The 27035-nt window shown below is 38.9% G+C and overlaps 2 protein-coding genes across 3 annotated transcripts; both read left to right on the top strand.

The window, feature by feature from the left end:
• The first annotated feature begins 376 nt into the window (after window positions 1-376).
• Window positions 377-7738, top strand: uba2 (ubiquitin-like modifier activating enzyme 2). The gene is made up of 17 exons (XM_066713834.1): window positions 377-569; window positions 1497-1580; window positions 1760-1830; window positions 1935-1999; window positions 2470-2570; window positions 2851-2972; window positions 3053-3120; window positions 3323-3444; window positions 3766-3865; window positions 3962-4119; window positions 4354-4447; window positions 4782-4894; window positions 5241-5396; window positions 5605-5701; window positions 5866-5971; window positions 6181-6314; window positions 6620-7738. The coding sequence occupies exons 1-17, from the start codon at window positions 432-434 to the stop codon at window positions 6805-6807; spliced, it is 1917 nt and encodes a 638-aa protein (XP_066569931.1). The 5' UTR covers window positions 377-431; the 3' UTR covers window positions 6808-7738.
• Window positions 7739-9887: 2149 nt separating this feature from the next.
• ca5a (carbonic anhydrase Va) lies at window positions 9888-26947 on the top strand. 2 transcript variants are annotated; one of them, XM_066713832.1, is made up of 7 exons: window positions 9888-10421; window positions 14130-14327; window positions 19726-19844; window positions 20475-20570; window positions 20738-20800; window positions 22080-22235; window positions 22888-26947. In XM_066713832.1, exons 1-7 carry the CDS (start codon window positions 10292-10294, stop codon window positions 23068-23070), a joined length of 945 nt encoding a protein of 314 aa, XP_066569929.1. In that variant the 5' UTR covers window positions 9888-10291; the 3' UTR covers window positions 23071-26947. The 2 variants fall into 2 exon arrangements, with proteins under 2 accessions (XP_066569929.1, XP_066569930.1); XM_066713833.1 differs by lacking the exon at window positions 9888-10421 and adding an exon at window positions 13606-14043.
• Window positions 26948-27035: the final 88 nt, after the last annotated feature.

Below are 27035 nucleotides of genomic sequence, written 5' to 3'. Positions count from 1 at the left end.
GCTTAATTTTATTGCTACTCATTACTAGATTTTAGAAGGATCTTAATAAAGGTCACTTTAGAAGCTGTAGCATACATCTGTAATGCACAAATAGATGTGCCATAAACAGTTATAACTGCTAAATAATGTATTGGACCTGGTAATACTGAACAAGTAAAGGAGCAGTGGTATATTTATGCAGATAGAAAAGCAGAAGCGGATAATGTATCATAAAGACATGGCTGAATGTGTACAAATGCAGGCCGAACGGAATGATATTCCTTCGGGTACAGTGTACAATCGAGGTGCTTCGTCCTCCCAGCCGGCAGGTGGCGCTGTTAATAAGTATCCTGACCTCGCTTGATGCTCTTCAGCGGGGCCTGGGCTCTCGCTGCCTCCGTCCCGCACTCCCAGTGGAAGCGGCACTCTGTCTCTGTTGCAGCCGCACCATAATGGCACTAGTTGGGTCGCTTCGAAAAGAGCTCTCGGAGTCGGTGTCCAGTTGTCGGGTCCTGGTGGTGGGAGCCGGCGGAATCGGTTGCGAGCTTTTGAAAAACCTCGTCTTGACCGGCTTTAACAATATCGACGTGGTAAGAGAGGGGTAGTGATGCCTCCCGATGTGCTCTTCTTGCTTTGTACGGACAGGCCTCTGTTTTATTATGAATGAAAGGGAAAGAGGGAAATAAAGAGTAAGTCAGTGTGGAGATGGCGGGGGGAGTTAAAATATTTTTAATAGTCGAGTAGCAAAAAGCCGATGTACAGATCTAAAACTGGAGTGGCATTGTGCAGATGGGAAATTGCCTGGTTGTGCATTGGCAACGTCCAAAATAAGTCTTTGTTTAGATTTGTTATCAACTCCAGACCGCATTGCTACTTTCATTTGAGTTGGGAAGTGAGCAACAATGTGCACAATGAAATGCATGGGAGGTTTTTTTTTCTTTCAGTACTGATATTTTGAACCAAAACCACAAATACCAGGTATTTTGTTGGCATAGAAAAGGTAATGGGAACCCCCTGCTGTTCATACCAAAGTATTTTAAATTTTTGAAAGATTTACCCGCCAGCCGTTTCCCAGGGACAGGAAGCAGAACGCACGAACGATGACGTTTCACACAAGATATCATGACATTAGTTTTATTTATTTACTTATTTATTCAATCATTATTTTCCCACGAGAACGCATTTGCCTCAGACAGTATGAAACAATTTTCTGAAGTTGAACTTTGAACTTATGAATATATTTTAGTTATATTTCTATATTGTTGCAGGAGGAATATGCATTTTGTGTCGTACCATACCATTGTGTGTAATTATACCTCTGTGTTTTGTAGACATTTAAGAATCTAACCAAACCATTAAAAAGAAAAGTATTTCCTGATTTAAAACATGAACTGCATTTACCTGACTTTGAAAGGATATTCTTTTGATTTAGGATCATTACACTGATTGTGTATCATGCTGTTTTTTAGTATTTGCAAGATGATTTTTGTTAACACTGCTTTGCAATACTTTGCCAGATTGATCTTGATACCATAGATGTAAGCAACCTCAACAGACAGTTCCTGTTCCAGAAGAAACATGTGGGGAAGTCAAAAGCTCAGGTGAGAGACCTGTGGGCACCTTATGGGGTTTCATGTTTGAGGGTTTATTTACTTGTGGTTGAAACTCGTGTTAAAGTGGCTTTTTAATAATACATTTTCATTTTATAACTGTTTGTAGCCAGGCCTTCTGGTTGCTTGTGTGCATAGCGTTTTAATTAAGTTTGTCAATTTGTTTTTAGGTCGCCAAGGAAAGTGTCTTACAGTTCTGCCCAAAAGCCAACATTACAGCCTACCATGATAGTATTATGAAGTAAGTTTGCACTATTTTTTTGCAAAACCTATTTGTTTGTGCCCAAGTTACTTTATAAAGTGTTTTACTATTTTTTTTGTATTGGTTGTCATTTTTCTCTACAGCCCAGATTACAATGTGGAGTTCTTCAGGAATTTTATGCTTGTCATGAATGCTTTGGATAACCGAGGTAAATCTATATTTTCTGGATGGCTTAACAGCATATTTTTGATCTTCCAGGGGATTTCATATAGAGTTTTCCATTAATTAAAAATAACATTAATAAGTAGAAGACATAGTTTGCTTTAGAAATTGGAGCATGTAAAACAAATCACTGAAATGGAGCATCTGAAAGCATTTGGTCTCCTTTTGGTATGTGTCTTTCAGGTCATGACTTACATTACTGTGATACTTATTTAATGCAGTATTGTATGGCACTTAAATATTCTGGAAACAATTCCATCAAATGTAGATAAATGAGATTTACTATGATGGTATTCAGCATGATTTCATGGGGAAGCAGTGCACTGTCAATATAATGCATGATCAGACAGATATGGTAGTAGTCATTTTTGTTTACAGCAGGTATGTAGCGAAGTTTTTGAAACTGTTATTTTAATGTGGTTACTGCACTACAATGGCATGAACTGTTTGTTGCAGCCGCCCGTAACCATGTGAACAGGATGTGCCTGGCAGCTGACATTCCTCTCATAGAGAGTGGGACTGCAGGCTACCTCGGCCAGGTCACCGTTATCAAGAAGGTAAAGTACATGGCTGTTAACCTCTAGAAACAACTCATGCTGTAGGGGTTTGTGAGCAACAAAACGCTGGGTTTATGGAATTTCAAGTCCCCTGTATACAGTTTACACACACACATGACAGTTGTCCACGTGATGTTGGTGTTTTGTTGCTATTTTTTCTTCTCTGTAACAGTGCCCTATAATTATACACTAGTGCTGTATGTCTTAATTAATCTTTAATTGATGAAAAGCTCTGCTCTTTATGGAGAGCACATTTAAGCTTTTCCTTATCTCCTCCCAGGGACTAACTGAATGTTATGAATGCCAACCAAAGCCGACGCAGAAAACCTTCCCAGGCTGCACAATCCGCAATACTCCGTCTGAACCCATCCACTGCATCGTCTGGGCCAAGTACCTCTACAAGTAAGAGAGCTGTGTGAATATTGACTTCAGTGCAGAATTGTTGTTTTAGAAAAAAATCTAAACCATGTATTGTCTTGCAGCCAGCTCTTTGGGGAAGAGGATGCTGACCAGGAGGTCTCCCCTGACACCGCAGACCCAGAGGCTGCCTGTAAGTGACTGCTTTTCGATTTTCTGTGTGTAACGTGACCTCTAAATTAATATTAGGTATGTTTGTGTTGAAGCTACTTTTTAAGTAATAGTTCATTTTTAGTTGCTTAGAACTAATACAAATGCATTCATATTTGGCTGGAGATGTTGATTGCTTTTTGCAGTTCTGTGTGGGGGAGTCTGATAACATTGTGCTTTCTCAGGGGAGCCAGCAGAGACGGCAGCCAGAGCTGGAGCGTCCAATGAAGACGGTGACATCAAGCGTGTTTCCACCAAGGACTGGGCTAAATCCACTGGCTATGACCCAGTCAAGCTCTTTAACAAGGTACACTCTAGCTGTCTTATCATTTTTCACAGTATCCTTCATATTATGGAATACTGAGGATTTTCTACTCTTGCTTGGATCCCTGACGTGCAGTTCATGCACAAACATTTATGGAAATATAATCCTAACACGTTTAATCTTAAACGGGCAAATTCGCATTTTACTGCAATTAAATAGTGCACCTGAAAGTAATTGATTGAACCATTAGTCTCGGTGAGGCCCTGTCTGGTCTGAATTGTAGTCCCAGAATAGTTTTCACTCATCGGTATTCGAGGACTTTGTGTTCCATTTTAATCTAAATATTTCCTTCCTTTGGTGCAGCTTTTCAAGGATGATATCAAGTACTTGCTAACGATGGATAAGCTGTGGCGAAAAAGGAAAGCACCTGTCCCACTGGACTGGCATGAAGTTCAAAAACTTGGTAGGGAAAGAAAGAAAAAAGTAATGAGGAGATGATGACTTTTATTTTAAATCCTGCGACAAGACGTTGTGGTCTAATTTAATGTTTCTTGTGCAGAGAGCAGTGAATCCCAGGTGGAGCCTTCCAGTGCTGGGCTGAAGGACCAGCAGGTCCTGGGAGTGAAGAGCTGCTCTCAGCTGTTCTCGAGAAGTGTGGAGATCCTGAGGGAACAGCTGGCGGGAAAGGGGGACGGAGCCGAGCTGGTCTGGGACAAGGTGAGCTCAGACACTGCAGGCAGGCTGGAGACCAGGGCCTGTATGTGTTTAATATCCTTTACCAGAAAGTCTCTCTTTAATCCAGAATCTACATCCAACCTTGTTTTATGTTTACAAATATGAAGATCATCTGTTTTTCTCACACATTCTTAAGAACGTTTTGAAGTCTCTGTGATGGGGAGGGAGGATGTCATTTTGCGAGGCGTTAGTTCACTCTGTCCTCCGTTTAACCAGGACGACCCGCCAGCTATGGACTTTGTGACAGCAGCTGCGAACCTGCGAATGCACATCTTCAGTATGAACATGAAGAGCCGCTTTGACGTGAAGTGTAAGTATTGACGTGGAGTGACTGTAATTGAACAGTAAGGAACAGAGTAATGTTCTGATTTGGGATGCTTGATACTTCTACTCTGTGTGGGTAGTAAATTTATATTTTTGTTGTTGCAACCAGCATTGTCAGATGTACTACAACTAAACTTTGAAAAGCAGAATGTGTGCCACTGTTTCCTCCTTTAACAGCTAATGGCTAATGAATGAGAGAAACTAAGAAGTCCATTTCTTCCTGTCAGTGCAGTGGAAGCTAACATTTTGGGGAGTGTTAAATGTGTTTTAACGGTTTGTTTTCCCCATTTTTACTAAATTATGACTTTGTATTCCTGCAGCCATGGCAGGGAATATAATTCCAGCTATTGCCACTACCAATGCTGTGATCGCAGGTCTGATTGTGCTGGAGTCACTGAAGATCCTCTCGGGCACTATTGAACAGTGCAAAACCGTAAGTGACCTGCAGAACTACTGATGCAATGAATTCTGTCTAGTTGCATTGAACTGTGGTTCCCAAATTGGAAAGTGATACATTACATTCATATTTGGTTATCAAGGATATCACTGCTTTTCATTTTATTGACAATCCACATGAAAAGTCAGGCCTGAAAACATAGTTGGTATTTTAGTTGTTCAAATGTATGCATAGTACATACTATTATTGTAGTGATCTTCAAACAATACACAAGTTCAGCATCTCTTCTCTTCTTAAATTAACTGGGAAATGACTGAGATTGTACCCTGGTGAATGGTGTATATTATTTTCCTACATTTTGAATCAAAATCTGTTTCCCCAGATCTTCTTGAACAAGCAGCCCAACCCCAGGAAGAAGCTGCTGGTGCCCTGTGCCCTGGACCCTCCCAATCCCAACTGCTATGTGTGCACCAGCAAACCAGAGGTTACTGTCAAACTCAACGTCCATAAGGTGCTGGTTCTGAGCTTACAGGATAAGGTAAGGTAGTCCTGGGAGGTATATCCATTTTAAAACATGCTTTATTTCTGCATTCCCCGTCTGCTTTGATATTCATCCAAAATCATTATATATATATAGTTTGCAAAAGTGCTTTTTGTTAGACCATGCATCCCAGTAATCATTCTTTGTTTAATTTGTCTTTGTCTTCGTGCATGCTTCCTCAGATCTGTCAATACTTCCATTTCAGATTCTGAAAGAGACGTTTGGCATGGTTGCCCCAGATGTGCAGATTGAGGATGGCAAAGGGACTATTCTGATTTCCTCTGAAGAAGGGGAAACTGAAGGTATGGTTTCATTTGGGAATGCCCAGCTTCATTTGGCAGGGAATCTGTACTTTACAGTCATTAATCAAAACGCACAAACACTGTCAGAGGAGGGGGGGGGTGCTCTTATATGTGTTATGGAATATGGTGTAGTCATGCTTTGGTTTTATGTATTTTCTCTGCAGGAAATAATAACAAGAATCTTTCCGAGTTTGGAATAAGACATGGAAGTAGACTCCAAGTTGATGATTTCTTGCAAGACTACACCCTCCTAGTAAATATCATTCACTGGTAAGTAACAAATAGATTAAATATGGATGGATATATGTATTTAAAGTTGAAGCAGTTTAGAGGTTTGCTACTGTTCTTATACCAAGGCTTTACAAAAAACAAAAACAAACTACATACATAAAGCTAATAGTTTGAATAGACCTTGTTTCTGTGCATCTGCCCATCTGTCCTGACCCAGATTGCTCTTGTATGCTTTGTCCTGTGTGCAGTGAAGATCTGGAGAAGGATGTGGAGTTTGAGGTGGTGGGAGACGCCCCTGACAAGGCCCCTCAGCCCAGCGTCTCGGAGCCTGCGAAAAGCATTACCAACGGCAGCGATGAGGCACAGCCTTCCACTTCGAAAGGTATGAGAGAAACCCAGACTCCGACTCACTTTGTACTGTTGCTATCCCTTTCTCTGTTATTCCACAATGAGCTCAGACAACTCGTATCTTTGTATTGTGCCAATTGATAAAAAAAACAAAACATACAAAAACATTGCTTATCTCGTCAGCACACGTCTCATTGAACCTGCCAGTCCTCCTCAATTGGCTGTCTTGATGACACAAACTAATAAATGTCATAGATATTAAAACACTAGGGCAGGAGTAGCATGTTGTGGAAGCCTGTGGAAAGCCCTGCTGATTTCCCTCACTCCTCCCCCCTCCAGCTTCCGAGCAGGATGACGTGATGATCGTGGACTCGGATGAGGAGCCGTCCTCCAGCACTGCAGACCTCCCATCGGAGGGCAGTGGCCAGAAGAGGAAACTGGAGGAGCCGGAAGCGGAGGGCAGTGTCAAGCGCAAACGTCTGGAGCAGCCGGCTGACGGGGACGATGACATCATAGCATTGGACTAAAGTCCCCTTTCTCCAGAGATGTTCGATTCCGCAGTGGTTGTATTCTGTTTCCTACAAGATGTACATAAACGTCAGAAGTGAGCTTTTTATGGCTTAAAGTTTTTTCTTGTTAAAGAAAAAGGCACCTGCATGTCATGAAGTAATGGACATGTTAATGCAAAGCCTTTTTTTTTTTTTTTTTTTTTCTTCTGTTCACGTTTGGTCAAAAGCATGTTCTGGGGTCCTTGACTTCTGTTTGTACAAAATTTACATGTTCTGATTCAGAGGAAAGGTGAATATTTTGGGAAGGATTCACTTTTATTTCAAGACAGGAGGGGTTAACAAAAGATGTTTGTGTTTCGGCATACATTTTTTGCCCAGAAGCAAGGATCTGGTTTGATATTTTTTTTGATCACTAGACTTGTTTCAGCGGTTTGTTGTCTGTTTTATCAGAACAATACATTTCAATTTTAAAAATCTATATATTTGATTAAACATTTTATATAACTGAAGCTTGTTAGCAGGCATTTTCAGAGCCATTTGAGCTGGGTTAATCACTTTGGGTGCTTGTGTGGCAGTCGTCAAGTAAAAGATTTCATGGCAAACTGAAGAGCAGACACTGAATAATCCACACTTTTACACTGAACAGCTGCTTGTAATAGGGAATTCATGTGAAAATCACAATGTTTGGAATAAATTCTTGCTTGTTCTGCAAATAGTTGGTTTTTGCCTGTTAAGTCCACTGTGTATTTTTTTTTTTTTTATAAACCATTCTAAGGATTGTTTTTTCCTTTTCATCCATTCAGTGAATACTACCCAGTTAAGATGATGTAAGAAACTTTTGTGTATTGTAATAGTCTGCATTATTTATATTTGACATTTTTTGTAAACCACAGATCAAGCTATACTGTACCTCTTATGGACCAAATAAAGGACAACTGAATATCGGTTATAGCTGTATACAACGTGACATGAACTTAAAAATGAATACATTCACAACTTCAAATGGCTTTTACCTGGTTCCAAAAGTTATGTGGTGCAGAGACCATGATACTACAATTGGGCTGGAAAAACAAAAATCTTTACATGCTCCCTCTCTATAAACAATTTCTTAGGTGCAATCCTTAAAACTAGTTCAGTGTTCATCAGCATTCAAGTCTTTATAGGTCATGTGAATTTTTGTATTCTTATAGGTCAAGTGTAAAACAATCCCTGAAAGAAAAATATATAACATGATTTTAGGTGTACAGAAATAAAGGGATTTACAATAACTGAAACATTTTGTCAATGCAGAGTTCATTTGAACAAGATCTGTCTGTTACAAAAACATGAACCTCTGCTGGACGGGAGAAGCAATGTTTATTATTTTTCGCCATAAGATGTCTGCGTACTCAGTATTGGGTTTTTACTGATCACAACACTGTCGTGTGTCGGCTGTTCAAAATAAGAACTCTATGAACCCGCCGTTAATAAGTTTATAATTGATTTCCTCACAGCAAGATGCTCTTTGACCATCGCTGTACTGTGCAGCCTGTTTTCAGACGTGAACCAGTATAACTTTGGATGTTATTTGCCCTTAACACTGCAATGACGTTATGAAATGCTTCGGATCTGCCTGAATGTATTGATCTTGTTAAGGGGGTGTAGAATGGGAGAACAGCTGCCCCTTTTTGCAAATATGCTTAATCTCTGTTAATAGGGCCAGAGTTCAAATGGTGGGAGCTGCTGTCATATGGAGTTTGTGTTTGTAAACTTCATGTTCTGTTACCTTTGACCTAATTACTTTTCTAGGACAAGTACTCAAAACATCACAGGGGTGCGTCCGTTTACACTAACAATTTTCAAGATTTATGTAAGGGAAAATTAAGCCCATTTTAGGTGTGTTGCAGTACATTTCCATGCCATTTTGTAGTGTTTTTTTTATTTCGATTGCTTCACTATATGTGAATAAGTGTCTTGAAATGGTCTTTTCTGCACCATCCTTATTTTTTTCTCTATGAAGACCTCCAGGATGGGAGGAGAGTCTACTGTATCTGCAAAACCTGAATGGATATGATTTTAATCCTGTATATTACAAAGATGGGACAGAAAACAATCTTGGTGGAAAAAATTGACCTGGCTGAGGTGGCTGAAAAATTCAAATTTGTACACATGGTTTCAGGGCACATGGTAAAATAACCAGGGTTTAGTCTTTTAATTAGTTGACTTTGTTTTCCTTGGTCTGACAAATGTCATATTCATGTTTTATATTAAACGTTTGAAAATGAATCAATGGAATGTATGTTCTGTAATTTAACTGGGTTTGATATGCAGCTTGTTCTTGGCACAGCTTAGCTTGACTTGTGCTTTTGGAAGAAATCCAAGCTGATTATCCTTATCTTACAGTTCAGATCATAAATGAACCGTCCTGTTCTTGACAAAGTGTATTTCCTAACTGTAATGGACAAATCCAAACTGCACAGGCCTGAAGGTTGTCTTAAAGCCCCATTGTGATTTTATTGAGGGATTGTGCTGAAGTACAGAACATAGTATTGCATCCTCTGGTGGGAATATGTTACTGAAGTAGGAAATCTCTCGATATGCTGAAGCCAATTATTACAGTACATAACCATTGATAAAGTAATGCATGTGATACTCAAATCTATATCTATTATGATACTGATTATGTATTATCAGTCCCAAACCTGCACCACACCCACTGAATTCAATTATGCATCACATGTAATTTTCCAAAACATTTGTATTTGTTTTATTTATAAATATTATAAATAGCAAATGGCTTCTTTTTTTTCAATAATTGGGGCTTTTAAAAAGTTGTTTGCATGAATCCCACGGATCTTGCCTGGTCTGTAGTTCGCGCAATTCACAATAATAGCTTGTTTCGTCCAGGGAGGTGTATACACTCGGATAATACACTAGCCGCGTTGGTGTAGAGCAGCTGTCCGCGGATCTGCGCGGCTCCACCAATGGGATCGGCGGGATTGTGCAAATCTGTGCAGAACTGCGGCATCTTCGCTCGCATGACCCTTCCTGGTTGGAATCCGCCCCTTCAAGCTAAACGCTGATTGGCTACGCCTCGCCCAACGTCGGGTACCATTATCTCCTTCTTTTTTATTTTGAAAATATGGACAGTCGTTTGCCCCTTCACCCGCACACGCAAACCTAATACGTGCCACAGCAGCAGAAAGTGCAACCCACGGACAGCCACTGCACACGTCCACTCCTCCGCATCGCCGGGCCCGTGTGTGACGGCCAATATTTGGATACTAAACCTGCCCATCTGCGCCGTGAGCGGCCTGTGACGGAAACACGCTCCCTTACGTCGAGGGACAGGATTATACAAACCCAGCCGAAACATGAAACGACGAGATGATTGATAAATCGCCTGGCAGGAGCGGGGAGTGCCGTTTTCCCAAATTTGGAGATTAGTTATCGCTTTTTGTATTTATTTATGTATTATTTTGTATTTTAACCGAAGAACAAGAGTCACCAATTTTCGTAAACAATGGTGACTTTATCGGCAATTGTAGCACCGCTGGCTCGTCACCTGAGCAGACGCGCCGGACCTCAGCGATGGATCCCAGTCAGACACTGCAATCTGGTGTCGTGCTCTCGCAAACTTGTGCATTCACCAAGTAAGTTTAATATGACCTGGAAAAACAACAAAAACAACACCAGCCTTTTTGGGGAGGCGGCTGTAGCTGGCCAGTCGTGCGTTTGGCGTGCACAGCTGCTGACAGTGTACCTTTCTGTGTGTATGATGGTGCGGTCCTGTTCACGCAGCCTGGGGACTGGAGACCCGGGCATGGATTTGTGAAAGTCCGAGTAAACAACGCGCATGTGTCGGCACACGTTGCATGTGGGTTTGTGTTGTTGGAGAAAGCGCTGTGAACCACAATATAGTCAGTATGGGAGGAAGGGAAAACCCGCAGAGCTTTATCTGTAGTTTGGGAACCGTGCACAGTCGCCTAGGTATATGGTATATCAACATCACTTCATTTACTAGTCCTGAATGTACGTCCCGGGGTTTTAATATAGCATATATGTGATTCTTTAAACGTGTGTGTGTGTGTGTGTGTGTGTGTATGTATTTTTCTTAAATCAGCATTTCTACATGTATGGCAGCCATTCTATTCTTTTTTTTTTTTTTTTTTTTGGAATTTGGGAGAAATGTTGTCAGTATTTTATAGAATAAAAATGTTCATTTTACCCAAATACATACCTGTAAATAGTGAAACCAGAGAAACTGATAATTATGCAGAGCTGTATGTGTGTGTGTGAGAGATTACTGAATTACTATTAAATTGTAGCTTGTGAATATGATTTTAATCTTACTGTAACTACTTTAAACAAATAATTGTTGACTATATTTAATCGTTTTTGGGATTTTTAAGTTTCTTAACACAAATAAAAACATAATATACATAATGTTGTTTAAACATACAATAGAGACATTCAAATTATAATCCTGGAGGGCTGCAGTGTCTGCTGGATTTACAGGATCTCTCAGTTATTCTATGACTGGGATTATTTTCTCAGGTAGGCTTTTTAGCTGCTGTTTTATGATTTCCCCCAACTGATATGCAAAATACTGGGGGATAGTCATATAACATTGGATCAAGGATCACGCAAACCTGTCTCCTATTCTCAGTATTTGGGGGCTTTGGCCGATGCCTAATAAGACTTGATAGATGTATTGTAATAGTGTATTTGCCTTGAACAGTCCTGGCCGTGTGGACTGCCCCCCAGTGTGGAGTAGCCGGGGAGTTTCCTGCAGGCGGTGTTTGGGGAGAATCTTCTGGAATGTTGTTTTGGAAAAATGGCTTTAGGCACCACCAGTTATACTACTTTTGTATGCAGTCTTAATTCATTTTATACCCTGATTGGCAAATGGAGGTGCTAGCCCATACTTTTATTATGTGAGCAATTAGACACAAGAGGTTGTGGGCTGTGCCACAGTAACTACACAGCAATGCATAAAATAAGGCGAGAGCTGGTTTCTCCAGTATGCAACACCCTAGAGCAGGGGAAGGCAGTCTTGGCACTTTCCTTTTTTTTATTCATATGTATGTGTTTATTACTTACAGTTCCTTCATTATTTTTGCAGAATTCAGGTGAATTGAATTATGTTAAAAGATCTGTTTGGGTCAAGGTCCTGTAATGCAATTGAAAGGAAGCAACAAGGTTGCCCAATCTTTTGTAGATTGCTTTATTGTGGTTTTAAAAGGGGTTGCTACTTTGTGTTTCCTTTTTTTTTTTTTATAAAAAGTTGGGAAATGTAAGAACTCTGATTGGCTAATGGTGACTAAGCCATTTCTTTGTGAAAGCAGACTGAAACGATTTGCAATTAAAATTTGCTTATTAAGTTTATATCAAATAGTCTGTATATTTCTACCCTGTTGTGTGTTATTACTTGATTAAAGCATTGGGCTACCTTCTGCCAATCATCTGTGTAACACATACACAAACATAGCGTGTCCATTATTTATTTTTTGCACACCTCCACGATCGGTCTGACAGGAACAGTGCGATACAGCAGTTTTGGAAATAGTCCATCCTCCTCAATTGTTGAATACCTAAAGGTTGCTCACAGCATTCATAGCTATCAATCCTGAGTCAAGGATTTAGCAATTCATACATACCTAATCAGATAACAATGTCAAACACTAGATATGCTCACAAACAGCTCATTAACTCATTCGCAATCTTTCATACAAGAACTGGAAGTAAAAGAACTGGAAGGGGTCTTTGTACATTTAAATCAGTGCTTCCCAACTCTGGTCGTGGAGGACACGCTACCCTGCTGGTTTTTATTCCAACCTAACTCTCAATTACTTAATTGAACCCTTAATTGTATGAATTTCCTAAATCAGAGCATTTAAATTATTTTAAACAGTAGAGGTTTTAAGTTGAGTATAGAATTGAATAAAAAAATTAATTAAAGAACAAACTTTTATTTCAAAATTTAATTGAAGTAATATTAATTATTTAAATGGTCAGTAGTTAATGATCCTTAGTAGTATTTAATGATCCAATAGTTAATGATAGGTATTGGGTGTATTTTTTTATTATTATTAATTGACAGTAATTTTGTTATGTTACAGAATAAAATTAAGAAAAGGAATAATGTATCTTTCTGTGTTATAGGGACAGAGACTGATGCGAAAGCCTTGCTGTTGTGCACAGAGACCTGCACTACTCGCAGATGTCATTATTGTTCAACTCAGTTAAGATGAATAAACCCTTTTTTTAAATTAAATTAAATCATTATGAGACAAAGCAGAACATTTAAGGAAAACACCTGGCCAGTGAACACGGAAATGATAAACTTAGGGTGTATATCAGTACAGGAAGTATTCAAGCAAACTGTTTACAATATCTTTGTCTCACAGTGACAAGTAGGTCTTGCTGTATACACTGTTTAACACTTACATTCGATAGTTGAGCACAAATATTAAACTTGAATACATTGTATAATCCAAATCGGACGTTTAAAGTGGACATTTGTATTGAATACATTGTCACTTGTCGGGTTTCCATCCAGCATCTTTCAGTGCTTTTTATTGCAGATTTATTAGTTTTTTTGAGGCACAAGAAAACAAGAACTGCAGCAGGAGTTCATAATCCCATGAATAAAAAACAGCTCGCCAATCCATAATTCTGGGTAAATAATTGATAACACTAAAACCACCACCAATCATGTGATGTTTAAAGCACAGAATCAAAAGTAAATAATAATTACATTTTGGATTAAAATAAATCATCCTATATATTGTAATTAATGTATTATTATTTTTTATATTACATTTTGTTTTTATTTTATTTTAATGGTTCCAATAAAGTAGCGTTTGTTTTATAATGCCATAGTTTCGTTTGTTTATCATGCGTATGGATTAGATTAGATTAGACACATGAAACGGTCTCCTTTCTTTTAACGTTGTATCTTTAATATGGTGTCCTTTAGATTGAAAGGGCAAGATGCGACTAATGTGTCAAAATATGAACGGACTAATAAAAGTTTCCAGTGTAGATAACTAGTAACACATCAGAGAGCCGTCTTCCACTCCTTGTTACAGCTGTGGCAGTGGCAGCGTGCCAAGCCCGAGGCGGTATAAAATCCTGTGAATCATCCGCGCCTGTCTTTTCCACGCTTTTCACTATAGTGAGGAAGGACGGAGAAACAGCACACGTTACGCTTCTCCTCCGCAGGATTTTCACTTTTCCGTTGTTTTTCTGCTCGGGAAAGCATTATGAATTGTAGGTATTTACTTCCCAGCTGTTTTTAATGTGTATGCTGAATGTTTCTTTGCAGTAACGCGTCGTGTCCGCCACGTCTCTTGCAGTGCACCCGATGTGGCAGGGGCCCCTGGAGGTGCCGGGGGGCAGCCGGCAGTCGCCCATCGACATCGCCGTGAAAGAAAGCGTCTTGGACCACCATCTGCACCCCCTGAAAATCAAATACGACCCCAAAACCTGCCAACAGATCTGGAACAACGGCTATTCCTTCTTGGTGGAGTACGATGACACATCGGATAAATCCGGTAAGATCTTATGTAGTTACCCAGCAGCGGGCGGGCAGACAACTTTCTTCATTATTTATTTCTTCATTTATTTATTTGTATAAGTTGCTCACGAAGTAGTCTGGTTTCTTGTTTTGCAAGAAGATTTGCACTCCGCTGATTAGGATTAAGGCTTTCGAGTTTCTTGGCTCCAGTCCCACATCATACTTTAAACATTGGACCTCAGATCAAAGGCTTGCATAGTTTTTAAAGTGGTAAAGCCAAGCCAAGGTCAATAGTCAAATTAATGTCTATATCTATACATATACTCTCTCTCTCTCACACACACACACACACACATTCATATAATATCGCCATCAGTCTCTATCAATCCACAGCTGCATGAAGACCTCCACAAGATGTTTCCACTTTTTGTTTAAATTTACCAAACATGTATTGATGTTGCACTGCCTATTTTAATAATTTTGAATGGAATTGTATTTGCCATATTTCTGCCCATATCTGTACAGTCTATAGTGTAGTGTAGTTTGTATGGCTTTTACTACTACTACTACTACTACTACTACTACTACTACTACTACAGTTCTTCCTATCTATAGTTTTGTTTTATTTTCCCTCACTCCAATATGAGGCTTTGGCCCTGGCACATTGTCTTCTACAGATTAATACATTCTTAATTAGCGTACACTAACTTGGCTTCCTACAGTTTTCACTTTAGCAGTTATTCATTATGTGCATTATGTGACAATTTAACAAAAGTGAAGTATTAGGTTTTTAGGACATATATGTATACAGACTAAATGCCGGGTCTTGAATACCATTTTTTTTTTAAAAGGAAACCACAACAAAATGGTTAGGATGGGTTTGCAAGCTTCTTTTTCCACCACAAATAGATGTTACAATTTGCTGGGTGTAAATAACATTGATTCCAGTGGTTTACATTTTCAACTGGTAGGGGAAGTGATTCAATTAAGCTCACATACCATATCAGCCCACTTGCTCTTTTATTTTGAAATACAAAATAGACAGGAGATATCAGAAGGATGATCTGTTTCACAGCAAATGCACAACGTTGTTACTGTCGTGTTACTTGTTATTAGGAGCCAATCACAGTTTTTGTTCTTGAGTTATGTATGACTTTATGCTGAAGTCACCCCAAAACTTTGCTTTATGAGAGGCCCTCCCAAGAAGCCATTTTTCTTGAATTTGGTGACCAAACTTGGTGAGTATTGATACAAATTATAAAAATAAGTGATGAATACATCAACTTTAACCTTATATGATGAATTTGCTTGGTATTTAAAAGCACTATTTTGTATTTGAAAATATAGATTTAATGACTTCCAGAGCGAGCGACCGGGGCAGTGTCAGAATGATGGTCACACAGATAGATGCAGTAGAACAACAAAAATTTAGAAAAACTGTTGATGACAATAGTATATCAAAACATTTTAGTTGCTTCTTCAGATAAAACAATAATGTTTTATCAGTTATTATAATCTACAAATTTAATTGTTTTTGTCATATGGTCTTAAAAGGAACAGTGCCCTTCAAAAGCCTATTAGCACATGGCTTGAAAGCAGAATAATTATTTAATTTATTCTACAAACAATAATAAACATGGTCTAAGTATAAAAAATAAATTACATTATTTTTTACAAAATATATTACATGTTTACATTAACCTCAATAATTTTGTATAGAGTTAATTTCCCATTACCCATTGTACCTCATCTTAAAAAAGCCTTAAATTAATTGCTATTACTCAGAATCCATCCTTTTCATTCATGGACTTAACTACTTACCTAATTTTCATTATGGGGACAAAATGGGTAGGGAGAGAAAACATTATAGGGACTGCAATAACATGATGGAAGCTAGCTGCGGATTTCGTGCAGATAACGGGTGGACACAGTTTTTTGAGAAGCTGTTTTAGCCAAAGATCTCTGACATGGGACTGCCAATAGCCGATATAGTAATTTTTTGCCGTACCGGCCTGATACTGATGTGGCCGATTATTCAGTGTATCCCTAGTGAAAAACTAATGGAGGAAAGAACTGTGCTGCCATTCCAGTGTTAGCAGTGACACAATTTGAAAGGAGGAATTCCCTGCAAAACGTGATGTTCTTTCCATGGCTCTCAAGCCAGCGAACATTGAGAGTACTGGAATATTCCCTGTGAGCCAGAGCCGGGTGGACAGATGAGTGTCCAAAAATCATGCTCCTTTTTCAGAAGCACCTGTGCAGATTTCCACAGCCCAACAGCCCAGGCCCCAACCCCAACAACCAGCACACCAGCAGAGCAAACTACTTCTACAAGTGCAACAATTCCAGTCTCAGATAATATAAAAATACAATTTTAAATTGGTTAGGTTGGTTATTTGAAGTCTGAATTCAATCATCTATAAAATATTAAGTGCTTAATCAGTACAATTTGAAGTATTTACTGTTTAAACTCTTGTGGGCTTATTTGGGACACGTGGACTTAAAGGGTACATACGTACCTTATAAGCCCACTCTGGAGTCACTTCCCCTAAAGCTTTGAAAATAATAGCTAGCTTCAATTGGTTTGTTTGCCAAATCCCTACAGAGTTTGTGCCTTAATCACGCTACCTTCCTTGTTTTTAAAACACTATATAAATGTATTTAAAAAGGAAGGAAATATATTTCTGTAATATGACATCAGCAATAACAGGAAAAGCTTTCCTTAGTTCGTATTACACTCTGCCAGCACTTTGTAGAAGAGTTATGCAGTTTCCTTAAAATCTGCCCATGTGCTCTGAATTAGGCCTATATATTATACAGTTGCAAATGTAGCCAATTTTGCCACTCTCCTGTCTATGAGACTCAGGTTTTAAAATATGTATATACACCGATCAGCCATAACATTATGACCACTGACAGGTGAAGTGAATAACACTGATAATCTCGTTATCATGGCACCTGTCAGTGGGTGGGATATATTAGGCAGCAAGTGAACATTTTGTCCTCAAAGTTGATGAGTTAGAAGCGGGAAAAATGGGCAAGCGTAAGGATCTGAGCGACTTTGACAAGGGCCAAATTGTGATGGCTAGACGACTGGGTCAGTGCATCTCCAAAACTGCAGCTCTTGTGGGGTGTTCCCGCTCTGCAGTGGTCAGTACCTATCAAAAGTGGTCCAAGGAAGGAAAAGCGGTGAACCGGCGACAGGGTCATGGGCGGCCAAGGATCATCGATGCATGTGGGGAGCAAAGGCTGGCCCGTGTGGTCCGATCCAACAGACGAGCTACTGTAGCTCAAATTGCTGAAAAAGTGAATGCTGGTTCTGATAGAAAGGTGTCAGAACACACAGTGCATCGCAGTTTGCTGCGTATGGGGCTGCGTAGCCGCAGACCAGTCAGGGTGCCCATGCTGACCCCTGTCCACTGCCGAAAGCACCTACAATGGGCACGTGAGCATCAGAACCGGACCACGGAGCAATGGAAGAAGGTGGCCTGGTCTGATGAATCAGTTCAAGGTGTTGACTTGGCCTCCAAATTCCCTAGATCTCAATCCAATTGAGCATCTGTGGGATGTGCTGGACAAACAAGTCCGATCCATGGAGGCTGGATAGGGGATCTCCAGGACCGTGTTTGGGCACTACTGCTTTACACTATATCCCAGTGGCACAGAACACATGGGGGCATTGTATCATGACAGATATTTGATATTTTGCCCACTTTTTCTCCACACTTTCCTTGATAACTGGTCTTCTCTGTGTTACATACTCAGGTTTTTGAACATTCACCCAGTTTCATCATACAGTATTGCAAAACTGTTTGTATGTTCTGCTTTCCAATGAGTGTGGGAACGTTTTGAATGAAAATAACTAAATGGACAAGAAATAAATAAAGAAGACTTTAAAGATGACTTTACACTTGTTAAATACTTGTATATATTTAGTATATGTGTGTGTAGAGCTAACTTCAGAAATTAAACTTTTAATATTTTTACATATACATTTTCTTCTCTGTGCAGTTACTCTGAGTGTTAAATTTGATATTTTCAACTTGGGGCACCAAGAGATTCAGTTTCTCAAATGTTTTGAGTGATCATCACTGAAATTATGACTTTATTTTTGCTGAATGTTACTGAAACATCTAGACCAAATTAATATAAATACAAAAGTGGCTTAAGAAGTGTAGAGTTGCTCACAACTGTCTGAGATTTATTGTTCATTTATGACTGTTTATGTAGTGTCATTGTTCTTATCTTATGGTTAGTTGCAGTCAATTCAGTACAATCTTGATAAAAGTATACAATGTATTACTTAAATCAAGAAGGGGAAACCCAACTATTGTAAACGCTCACTACTATTATATTTTTTTTAAGTAGCCTATATTCTAGGATACTAATTAATAGCAACACTGACACTCCAGCAGCACGATTACAAATGGTGAATCTGGCTCAAATAAATTAGGAGAACTTTGAAATGAATTGTTATCATAACGATATAACATGCCTACTAAATATCTGTTAACAAACTTGCATTACAGCAGTGTACCTTGCGTAATTTGTGTGTTGGCAAATAGCTTCCTCTCCACTTAGGATATTACTCACCATAGAAGAGCCTGTAAAAACATGTACATCATGTGTATACAAATTATAAGGAGTTCAATTATCTTCCCTCAAGCAGCTGCACATGAAAACTTCTATATTAGTTTTACAGGTTGGTGAGAGAGTCTCAGTAAAAAAGTAAAAAGTATCCGGTAGGCACAGAAATGTTTCTGCAGTTAGCCTGGATGTGGCTATAGTCTATATAACATACTTGTAATCTTTAAGTTAAAAGCGTATTTTTCCTTTAAAGTACCTTTTTTTTGGCCAGTTTATGTTGAAATATTTCAGAGTATATTTTTCCTTGACATCCCACAGGAAGATAACTTTACATGCGATTAGGCATGTAGTTTAAATGGCCAAGATATCGAAAACACAGGGCCCTAATCAGGAGCTATCGGTTCTGATGCCATGGCACATAATTTGTGTAGTATTCTTAGGAGATTAAAATGGAAGACTGGATGCAATTTTGGAGTTTAAGGTTTTTCCACTGCAATGAAGCTTTAAAACCATAATTTACAGCCATTTAACAGACACACCTAGCAACAGGATCTTAGGAAACCAAATATGTTCCTGTTTTAGAGGCCCACACTGTGGTTTGGCAGCTTGTGGTCTTGCACACAAATGTGTTTAAACATTGATTTTATTGCTCAAATATTTTTTTTAAATGGTGAAACGAAACATTTAATAAATATAATTTTCTGAAGAACTAAGGTGTTCTTTCAGGAGGTTTATTTTGTAGTTTTTTGTTATTTTATTGCTTAATAAAGAATTATAAATAAACAAAACATACCTGTAATTGTTTGTTTCTGGAAATGCTCAGTAAAACTGTGTTCATTGTGTTTCAGTCATCAGCGGGGGACCCCTGGAGGACCAGTACAGACTGTGCCAGTTCCATTTTCACTGGGGAGAGAACAACCACTGGGGTTCTGAGCACACAGTTGACCAAAAATACTACCCTGCTGAGGTACGGCACCAGACATTCGCCATTGGTTACATGAGCACGTGCTCTAGAGTTACTGGAACTCAAGGACAATCGTGTCAGACAATCAGCAGATATTATTTCATAAGCTTTGTGTGTTTACATTGTACTTTGTGTCCTTACATAACACCGGTGTGATTTCCTATCACTTTTCATGCTAGTTTCTTTCTTTAAGACTGTGTCTCTTAGATAAGTTATGTAAAGTCTGTTTTGTTTGCCCTGCTCACTACAAAGTCAGCAGGTATGTGTATCCTTTTGAAGTACTTACCAGAATCTCTATACACTGTCTGGAGTATCTTTTTTTCTGGTATGTGTTTCAGGAAGATATTCCAGTGCATTGTTTTTTTCAGGATATTGTTGCATTACCCTGAATTTCTGAATTTGAACAGAGAACTGTAGGGTTTTTAAGTATGATGCCTGTGCCACTCTGATGCACATTGATTGTGTAGTTTTTCTGAACCTGTTATAAAAAAATAAAAATACAATAAGAACTTGATTGTCTAAAACGGGTTTCGTTGAGTTTGAGTTCCAGTCTACAGCAGATATTTCCATTGAAATCAAATAACTACTTCAGTGATCTGCAGGAAACCTATGAATGGCTCTTTGTATCCTTAGCTTCATCTTGTGCACTGGAATGCAGACAAATATAGTCTGTTTGAAGAAGCAGTGATGGAAGACAGTGGCCTGGCCGTAATTGGGGTTTTTCTGAAGGTAAAATCCATACCTATTTGAAATCGAACTAGAGGGTATCTGAAGATTTTGTATTCATTGCCAATTATTATTATTAGAAATGTACTGAACTGTTTGAAGATATGTCTGACTGTATCACACTCAAATACTGGTAGTTTGTTTGAATGTGCTGGTTTTTATCCCTACAGATCGGGAAAAGGCACGAAGGACTTCAGAAGCTGGTGGACGCTCTGCCTGCTGTCCGGCACAAGGTGGGTAAGGAGGGAGACGAGTGTGAGGGAAGCTGGGTAATAGTCTCTGACAGTAGCTTTGAGGGGAGGTTAATTTCCTGTGGGGGATTTTTTTTTATTATTATTTTAGCTTTAAAAAAAAAAAAAATCTTTGTCTGTGAATGTATTGTTTGGGAACTCTCCCAGGCTGTCTGCCCTAAAATGTATGTCCCTCCAGCCTGATTACCATTCAGACCTGGGTCGACACTTGTTGGTACTGTTTTTTTCTGCTTTTCTTGGAAGTCTGCCCCGATATGGCTAAGAATCCCTTTGCGGGTGTTTTAAGTACTGTACAACATAACTTCTAATTAATTTGACTATCAGGATTCGAGACACTATTTCCTCAATTTCTACAGCTATTTAAAAATGAATTTCCAAAGTTATCCCCCCTTTTTTTGTAGGCAAAATAGCAGCCTCCTTCGGAAAACATTTTATATTAAAAAAGTAATATTGTTCATGTGAATCGTCTCCAGACACTGCCAACAGCGCCCTGTCCAGCCTGTAAACTCCACTTTCTTCCTAAGAGTCTACCTCTTCATTTCTTTCAAAATGTCATTTTATAGTCTGGTTTAATTATTAACATGCTCTTTTGCAACGGCTCTGGTAAAAGACATAGCTTTCGTAATTTTTTTTACTTGTTTATGATATTTGATGTACGTAATTTCAGTATATTTTTCCTCAAGGTGTGGTAAGTCCTTTAGTGACCTTGATTGCTTTCAGACTACTGAATAAAACATACTTAGAAATACAACTTAGTACTTGAAAAGCAAGTAAATTCCTCCTTCTCCCCCAAGCTTGTTAGTTGTCTGCTTTTTAATTAAGGTCTCTGTTAGCCCTGTTTGGTGTTTGCTGATACCCGGTGCCTGCTGGCATCAAAATACATGGAAGTTAACTGAAAAAAACAGCTAGTCATTGAAAAGGACTTTTTTGGTCTATCCTGCCCTCTGGTGTTCACTGAATGAGTTTTTTTCAATTTCCTGCTCCTTAAACTGCATTTCTTTAATTGCTAATTTCTTTCAACCATTGTATTCCTTCTGTACTTTACACAATCAGTTCTCTCTAAAGTGCCAGCAAATATCACATTCTGAAGTTATCGAACATAGTGCATTGTGGTCCTGCTTTCTTTATTTCAGAAGTGGGAAAAAACTGACTGAACAATTCAGCGAGTTTTGTGATTCCTGTGTTTACTGATTTATTTCATTCATACGTATGTATATCTCGATCTTTTGTGACCTTATGTGGGATATTCTTGTTGCTGCAGGACAGTGTAGTTGAGTTCACCAGATTTGACCCTAGCTGTCTGCTGCCCGACAACCAAGAATACTGGACTTACCCCGGCTCTCTGACCACCCCTCCGCTCACTGAGAGTGTGTCCTGGCTCATCATGAAGCAGCCAGTAGAGGTCAGCCATGACCAGGTGAGTCCCGGGCTCCATCCCACCAACACACAGGGCCCACTGATTTCGCCACCTGTTGTCTTTTCTTTCTTTCTTTTTTTTGCATAAATATATCAGCAAGCTGATAGCAAATCATGATCTTGTGGTCTCGCATGACCCAGTGTCAGTAATGTTGAATGATTTTCTTTTTGTATTACTGTTGGTCATTTTTGAAAAACACATTGTAGCCTTTTCAGCTTGCTGAAGCTTTCAATTTATTTTGTATAGCTGCACTGCTGTTCAATAGGACATGCCTGCAAATTTTAAATGGTAACCTCAGAATTTAATTATTTTCCTAGCAGCAGTCATAGCAGACTGCAGAAAACTGTGGTTGAACTATTCTAGGCCTATTATAGTGAACCCTCTAATATAAACTGGTTTACCCAGGTGTCATGGCTGTTCTTGATAGTGAAATTAGACATTAAATAATGAAATGCATACCCACATTGACACATAGATACATGAAAGATACAACCACTAAAAAGGCAGTCATAAAAAGGCTACTCCAGTGAAAAAAGTGGAGCTAAGAGAACACGAAAAAGTGTCACTAACCATCCCCTGTCATGTGACCTCGAGCTAAGCGAACACATGAGACCGTGGCACTAATGCAATCCCCTGTCATGTGACCTCGCAGTTGGCAGTGTTCCGCAGCCTGCTGTTCACGTCGGCCGAGGAGGAGGTCCAGATGAGTATGGTCAACAACTTCCGCAGCCAGCAGCCACTCCTGAGTCGCACTGTGCGCTCTTCCTTCACGCCCTTCCTGCACAACGACAAGGAGCCTGCGATTCCCGAGGTCCCGCCCAACACCAAGCAGTGACCTCCTCCCAGCCCCCACAGAGCGGGTTTGAGGGTGTCCAATGAGCAGTACAAACTCTTTCGCCTCTTCTCTAGCTAGACCAAATTGACTCCTCCAGGGAGCTTTTCAGATGCAATAAGCCCCAGATCCTGGGACCACAGCTTAGATTCTGTCCTACCTAGTGGTTGCTAATTAGCAGGGAAGGGCCACTCATGAACAGATGCAGCTGGTGGGCGATTTCAATAGCTCAAACTTGCCTGTGTGCACCAACGGTTCAATACAAAGAGAAGTTGATTCGGTATTTCTGCAGACTAGACTCTACATTATCAGATACATACAGTTAAAAATGTCCCATTCATTGTGTTGGTACAGTATGTGCTTTTTTTGTGCTTTATTTCGCAAAGTTGACCAAATTTGTATAAAATGGTCCACAGATGTTAATACATACTCTGCCAGAGAAAGCTGTAAACGTTTGTACTGTTCATTACTGAAGGCATCTTCTTTTTGAGGCTGATATTTATGTACAAGGAGTTTTATCATCGCAACGGGAACTCTAGTGATCAGTGACTAGTGATCACACCACATGAAACATTGAAACTGTTTGTAAGCTGGGGTTGTGTTACATTCCAAAACTGGAACACTGCAGTAGAATAGAAGGGGGATCCTTTCACTATGGGTGAATTTCTCAAAAACAATCATGCAATACAAAACCATACAAGAACTACACGATACTTACATTTTTCCAAACCCATACCAAATTGCAGATGACAAAAATGTGGTGTAAATAAACCCCTATTTTTGCCATATTTACTCTATACCAGGGGAGCCCAAGACGTCGATCACGGAGTGCTGTCCAGTCGATTGCGAGGTAATACAGAAGTTTTCAAAGTCCATGAGTGAGAGTTTTCACATTCCAGACATGCAGCTCTCCCGCTGGTTAAAGCAAGTGTTTGTTTGTGTTTGCATGTATTGTGTATTGGGAGCGGGGTGTGTTGAGCATTTTGATAACAATATGACAATGACAGACATCGCTCACGGGGGGTGCAGGGTGCTAACGGAGATTTATGTGATAGATGCATGATACTGGTAGATCTCGTCAGGCAGGCAATTCACAAAGTAGGTCTGATATCGAAAAAGCTTGGGCACCCCTGGTCTACACCATACACTTACACCATATTTGATGTTTTTGAACCAAAACCAGACTTGACCCCTGATTTACAAGTAGCCATGTGTCTGTGATTTTAAGATGTCCATGGGAACCATATCTTTAATATTGCAGACCATGTAAAAATAATACAAACTGTAAACCCGCTTTTTTATGGTCACTGATATAGGATGTCAGTCGTTCAGCCTCTCACCGAGTGTAGTAAATAGGCTGTTATAATTAACGCACAATTAGTTCTGAATTGTAAATATGCAGTCAATTTATAATTACCCAGAGATCTTTGCATTACCTCACTTGAGTTAGAATCTCTTTTTAATAGGAGTGTGTTTATATGGATTTAAGTGTAACGTAATATATATGCTGTAGAAAAAGATGTGAAAATGCAAATCCTTCTAATCTGAATTGTAGTATTTGAAGAAAATCAAGCAGAAAGCTTAGAGATGTTATTCATATCACAGCAACCACAGATGTGGAATTTGGAATTAAATATATAGGGTTATGGCTGGACACTAAATGTTTATCTAGGCAGAGTTTATAACCCTATTACTTAAAAAAAAAAAAAAAAGTTTAAAGATTCCTGCATTTACACTTTTATATTGACCTTACTGGATACAGCCACCCCACAAATTACAAATGTACTCTTTTTAGAAGTGCCTTCTAACGACACAGGGGCTCAACTGTGTTGTGCACAGTATCACTTAGCAGCCTTGGCCAACTCAAGCACAGACCGTATGTTATCACAGTATTAATTTTAACATTTTACTTTTACACCAATGTGCTATTCTCCAACTCTTAATTTTACAACAGTTGATATTTTCCACATTAACAGCCTTCTTCCTTGACTAGATAGCAAGTACCAGTGTAAATGTCTAATAGGACACCATGCCTTTATAGACTCTACAGTGTCCTTACTGACATTATTTGCTGGCTATGTCTGGACGTGTAATCGAAACAATTAAAATCGTAAAGTATCTTGGGAGAGAGTGAGATAAACTCATTCCTCAATAACCTTAGACAAACTGGCACCAGCTGTCAATGGCTGGTAACCTCTGTATCCGAATGATCAGTTCATTTTGAGAAGAGCTGTCTTAACCTGATCCCAGTTTGTCATTTTCAGAGGCTTTTGTGCTCTTCCAGCTCTTCCAGATGTTGCCTGTAAATAGGTTAAATTCCCCTCTAAAGAAGAGCCTCTCGTGTTTCTCATGACTTCGATTTGGTTAGGTCTGATCAAGTGTGTACAGAGAATTACTCTGGCTGCTCTGGCATCAACACTTAGCTGTTTCAAAGGTTTGGCAGGATGAATCTTAAGAGTCTTTCAAACTAATTATGGATTACACAAATCAAAGTTTAAAAATAAAGGGAAAGCTGTTTAAGATCCCTTAATTTATGCTTTCTCTCAGTCTCTGTGTACTGTTATGTGACAGAGGACCAAGAGGTCTATTGATAAAGCACGGGAACATCCCTAATATTAATGAGACGTACTGGACTGGCAATGCTGTAGGAATCCCTTCCCTGCAAAGCAACAGTCTCTCTACATGTAAAGGTTCTTGCAGCAGTTTCATGGAAACCGAAGCAAGCCTTACCTTTAAGCAACCTGCAATTACTGGCTTACTTCATTGCTGGTGGTTTGCTAAGTGTTGTTATTATATGTAACATGGTGTGTTAACTTACATAGAAAATCCTTTGTTGACTTAGACAAAGTGTTTAAGCTTTTAAAAATAACGTGTTCAGTGCTGTACAAATGTGATCTAGTTGTGGTAATGCCTAACTTTTTTTTTTCTTATTCTTTTGAGGATTTGCCTCCTTGATATAACTTAACCTATAACCACTTAATGATTATCTGGAGTGCTAGGCTTATTTTTCATGTTGAAATTACCCATAGATGGGCTCTAAAGTTTCCTTTTATTTTATGATGTTGATGAGTATTTTATCTAATCAGAGGTTTAATGATTTTTGCTAGTTTTAGGGATGATCAGTGTAACCAGGGGATTTATTAAGGTGCAGGGATCATACTTTGAACTGAGGATTATAGTTTTAAAACCATGTATTCTAGAAAGTGAATTAATGTTAAACAGAATTACTTTAATTAAACAAACAACAAATCTAGTCTTGAATATACAGAAAAGACTTAAGTCATAATTTCAAGGGATTAATTTGTGATACTGTAAACCATATGCATACTTCTGAGATGCGTGTCTTATAAACAAATAGGATAAACACAGGCAGTCTTTAAACCAACATCGCCTGTTACACATGGCATTAACTTATTTCTAGCAGGTCTTTTTCTGGATCCTTAACAGATTTTCTTTCCTACTAAACTTCATATGGGCCTGCTTTATTTTAACTTTTTAAATAATTTGAATAAGGTCTTGTTTTCTATTGTATGAATACAAGCACCTCTGATGGTTTATTCTCTTTTTGACAGTTTTTCTTTGTTTTATCAATTTAGCATTATTGTACAAAATAGGTTGATGACTAAACTGTAATGGCAAAAAACTTTAAAGTTGGCTCCAAGGTTGACATTTTGTGAATGCTGAGCTTTATAAATGGAGCCATTGTGTCCATAATGTTTCATATGGAAATAAAGGGAAAAGTATTTTCAAAGAGTGCTTAAAACCTTTTGCAACATAACACCTGTGTTTTTTCCTGATTAAAATGGGCTTAACACTTTGCCCTGTTTGTTATTCATGTGACTGTAGAGCAATTAAATTAAAAATGATAACCAATCCTGAATATTTGTGTTTTCTACCTGGCTCATATCAATTCACCATTTACTTTTCTTGGGGCTCATTAAAAATATAATTTCAGCCAGATATATTTG

The sequence above is a fragment of the Amia ocellicauda genome, chromosome 9 (assembly GCF_036373705.1).
Source record: "Amia ocellicauda isolate fAmiCal2 chromosome 9, fAmiCal2.hap1, whole genome shotgun sequence".
Classification (NCBI taxonomy): domain Eukaryota; kingdom Metazoa; phylum Chordata; class Actinopteri; order Amiiformes; family Amiidae; genus Amia; species Amia ocellicauda.
The sequence above is the reverse complement of the archived record's forward strand: the minus strand, read 5'-3'. Positions and strand labels throughout refer to the sequence as shown.

Excerpts from the sequence above, each read along its gene's own strand:
- uba2 (XM_066713834.1), top strand. The coding sequence starts at position 432 with ATGGCACTAGTTGGGTCGCTTCGAAAAGAGCTCTCGGAGTCGGTGTCC. Across the intron at positions 2,571-2,850 it reads AGGTCACCGTTATCAAGAAG|GGACTAACTGAATGTTATGA; the intron begins GTAAAGTACATG and ends ATCTCCTCCCAG. Across the intron at positions 3,866-3,961 it reads GCATGAAGTTCAAAAACTTG|AGAGCAGTGAATCCCAGGTG; the intron begins GTAGGGAAAGAA and ends TTTCTTGTGCAG.
- ca5a (XM_066713832.1), top strand. The coding sequence starts at position 10,292 with ATGGTGACTTTATCGGCAATTGTAGCACCGCTGGCTCGTCACCTGAGC. Across the intron at positions 10,422-14,129 it reads CAAACTTGTGCATTCACCAA|TGCACCCGATGTGGCAGGGG; the intron begins GTAAGTTTAATA and ends CGTCTCTTGCAG. Across the intron at positions 20,571-20,737 it reads TAATTGGGGTTTTTCTGAAG|ATCGGGAAAAGGCACGAAGG; the intron begins GTAAAATCCATA and ends TTATCCCTACAG.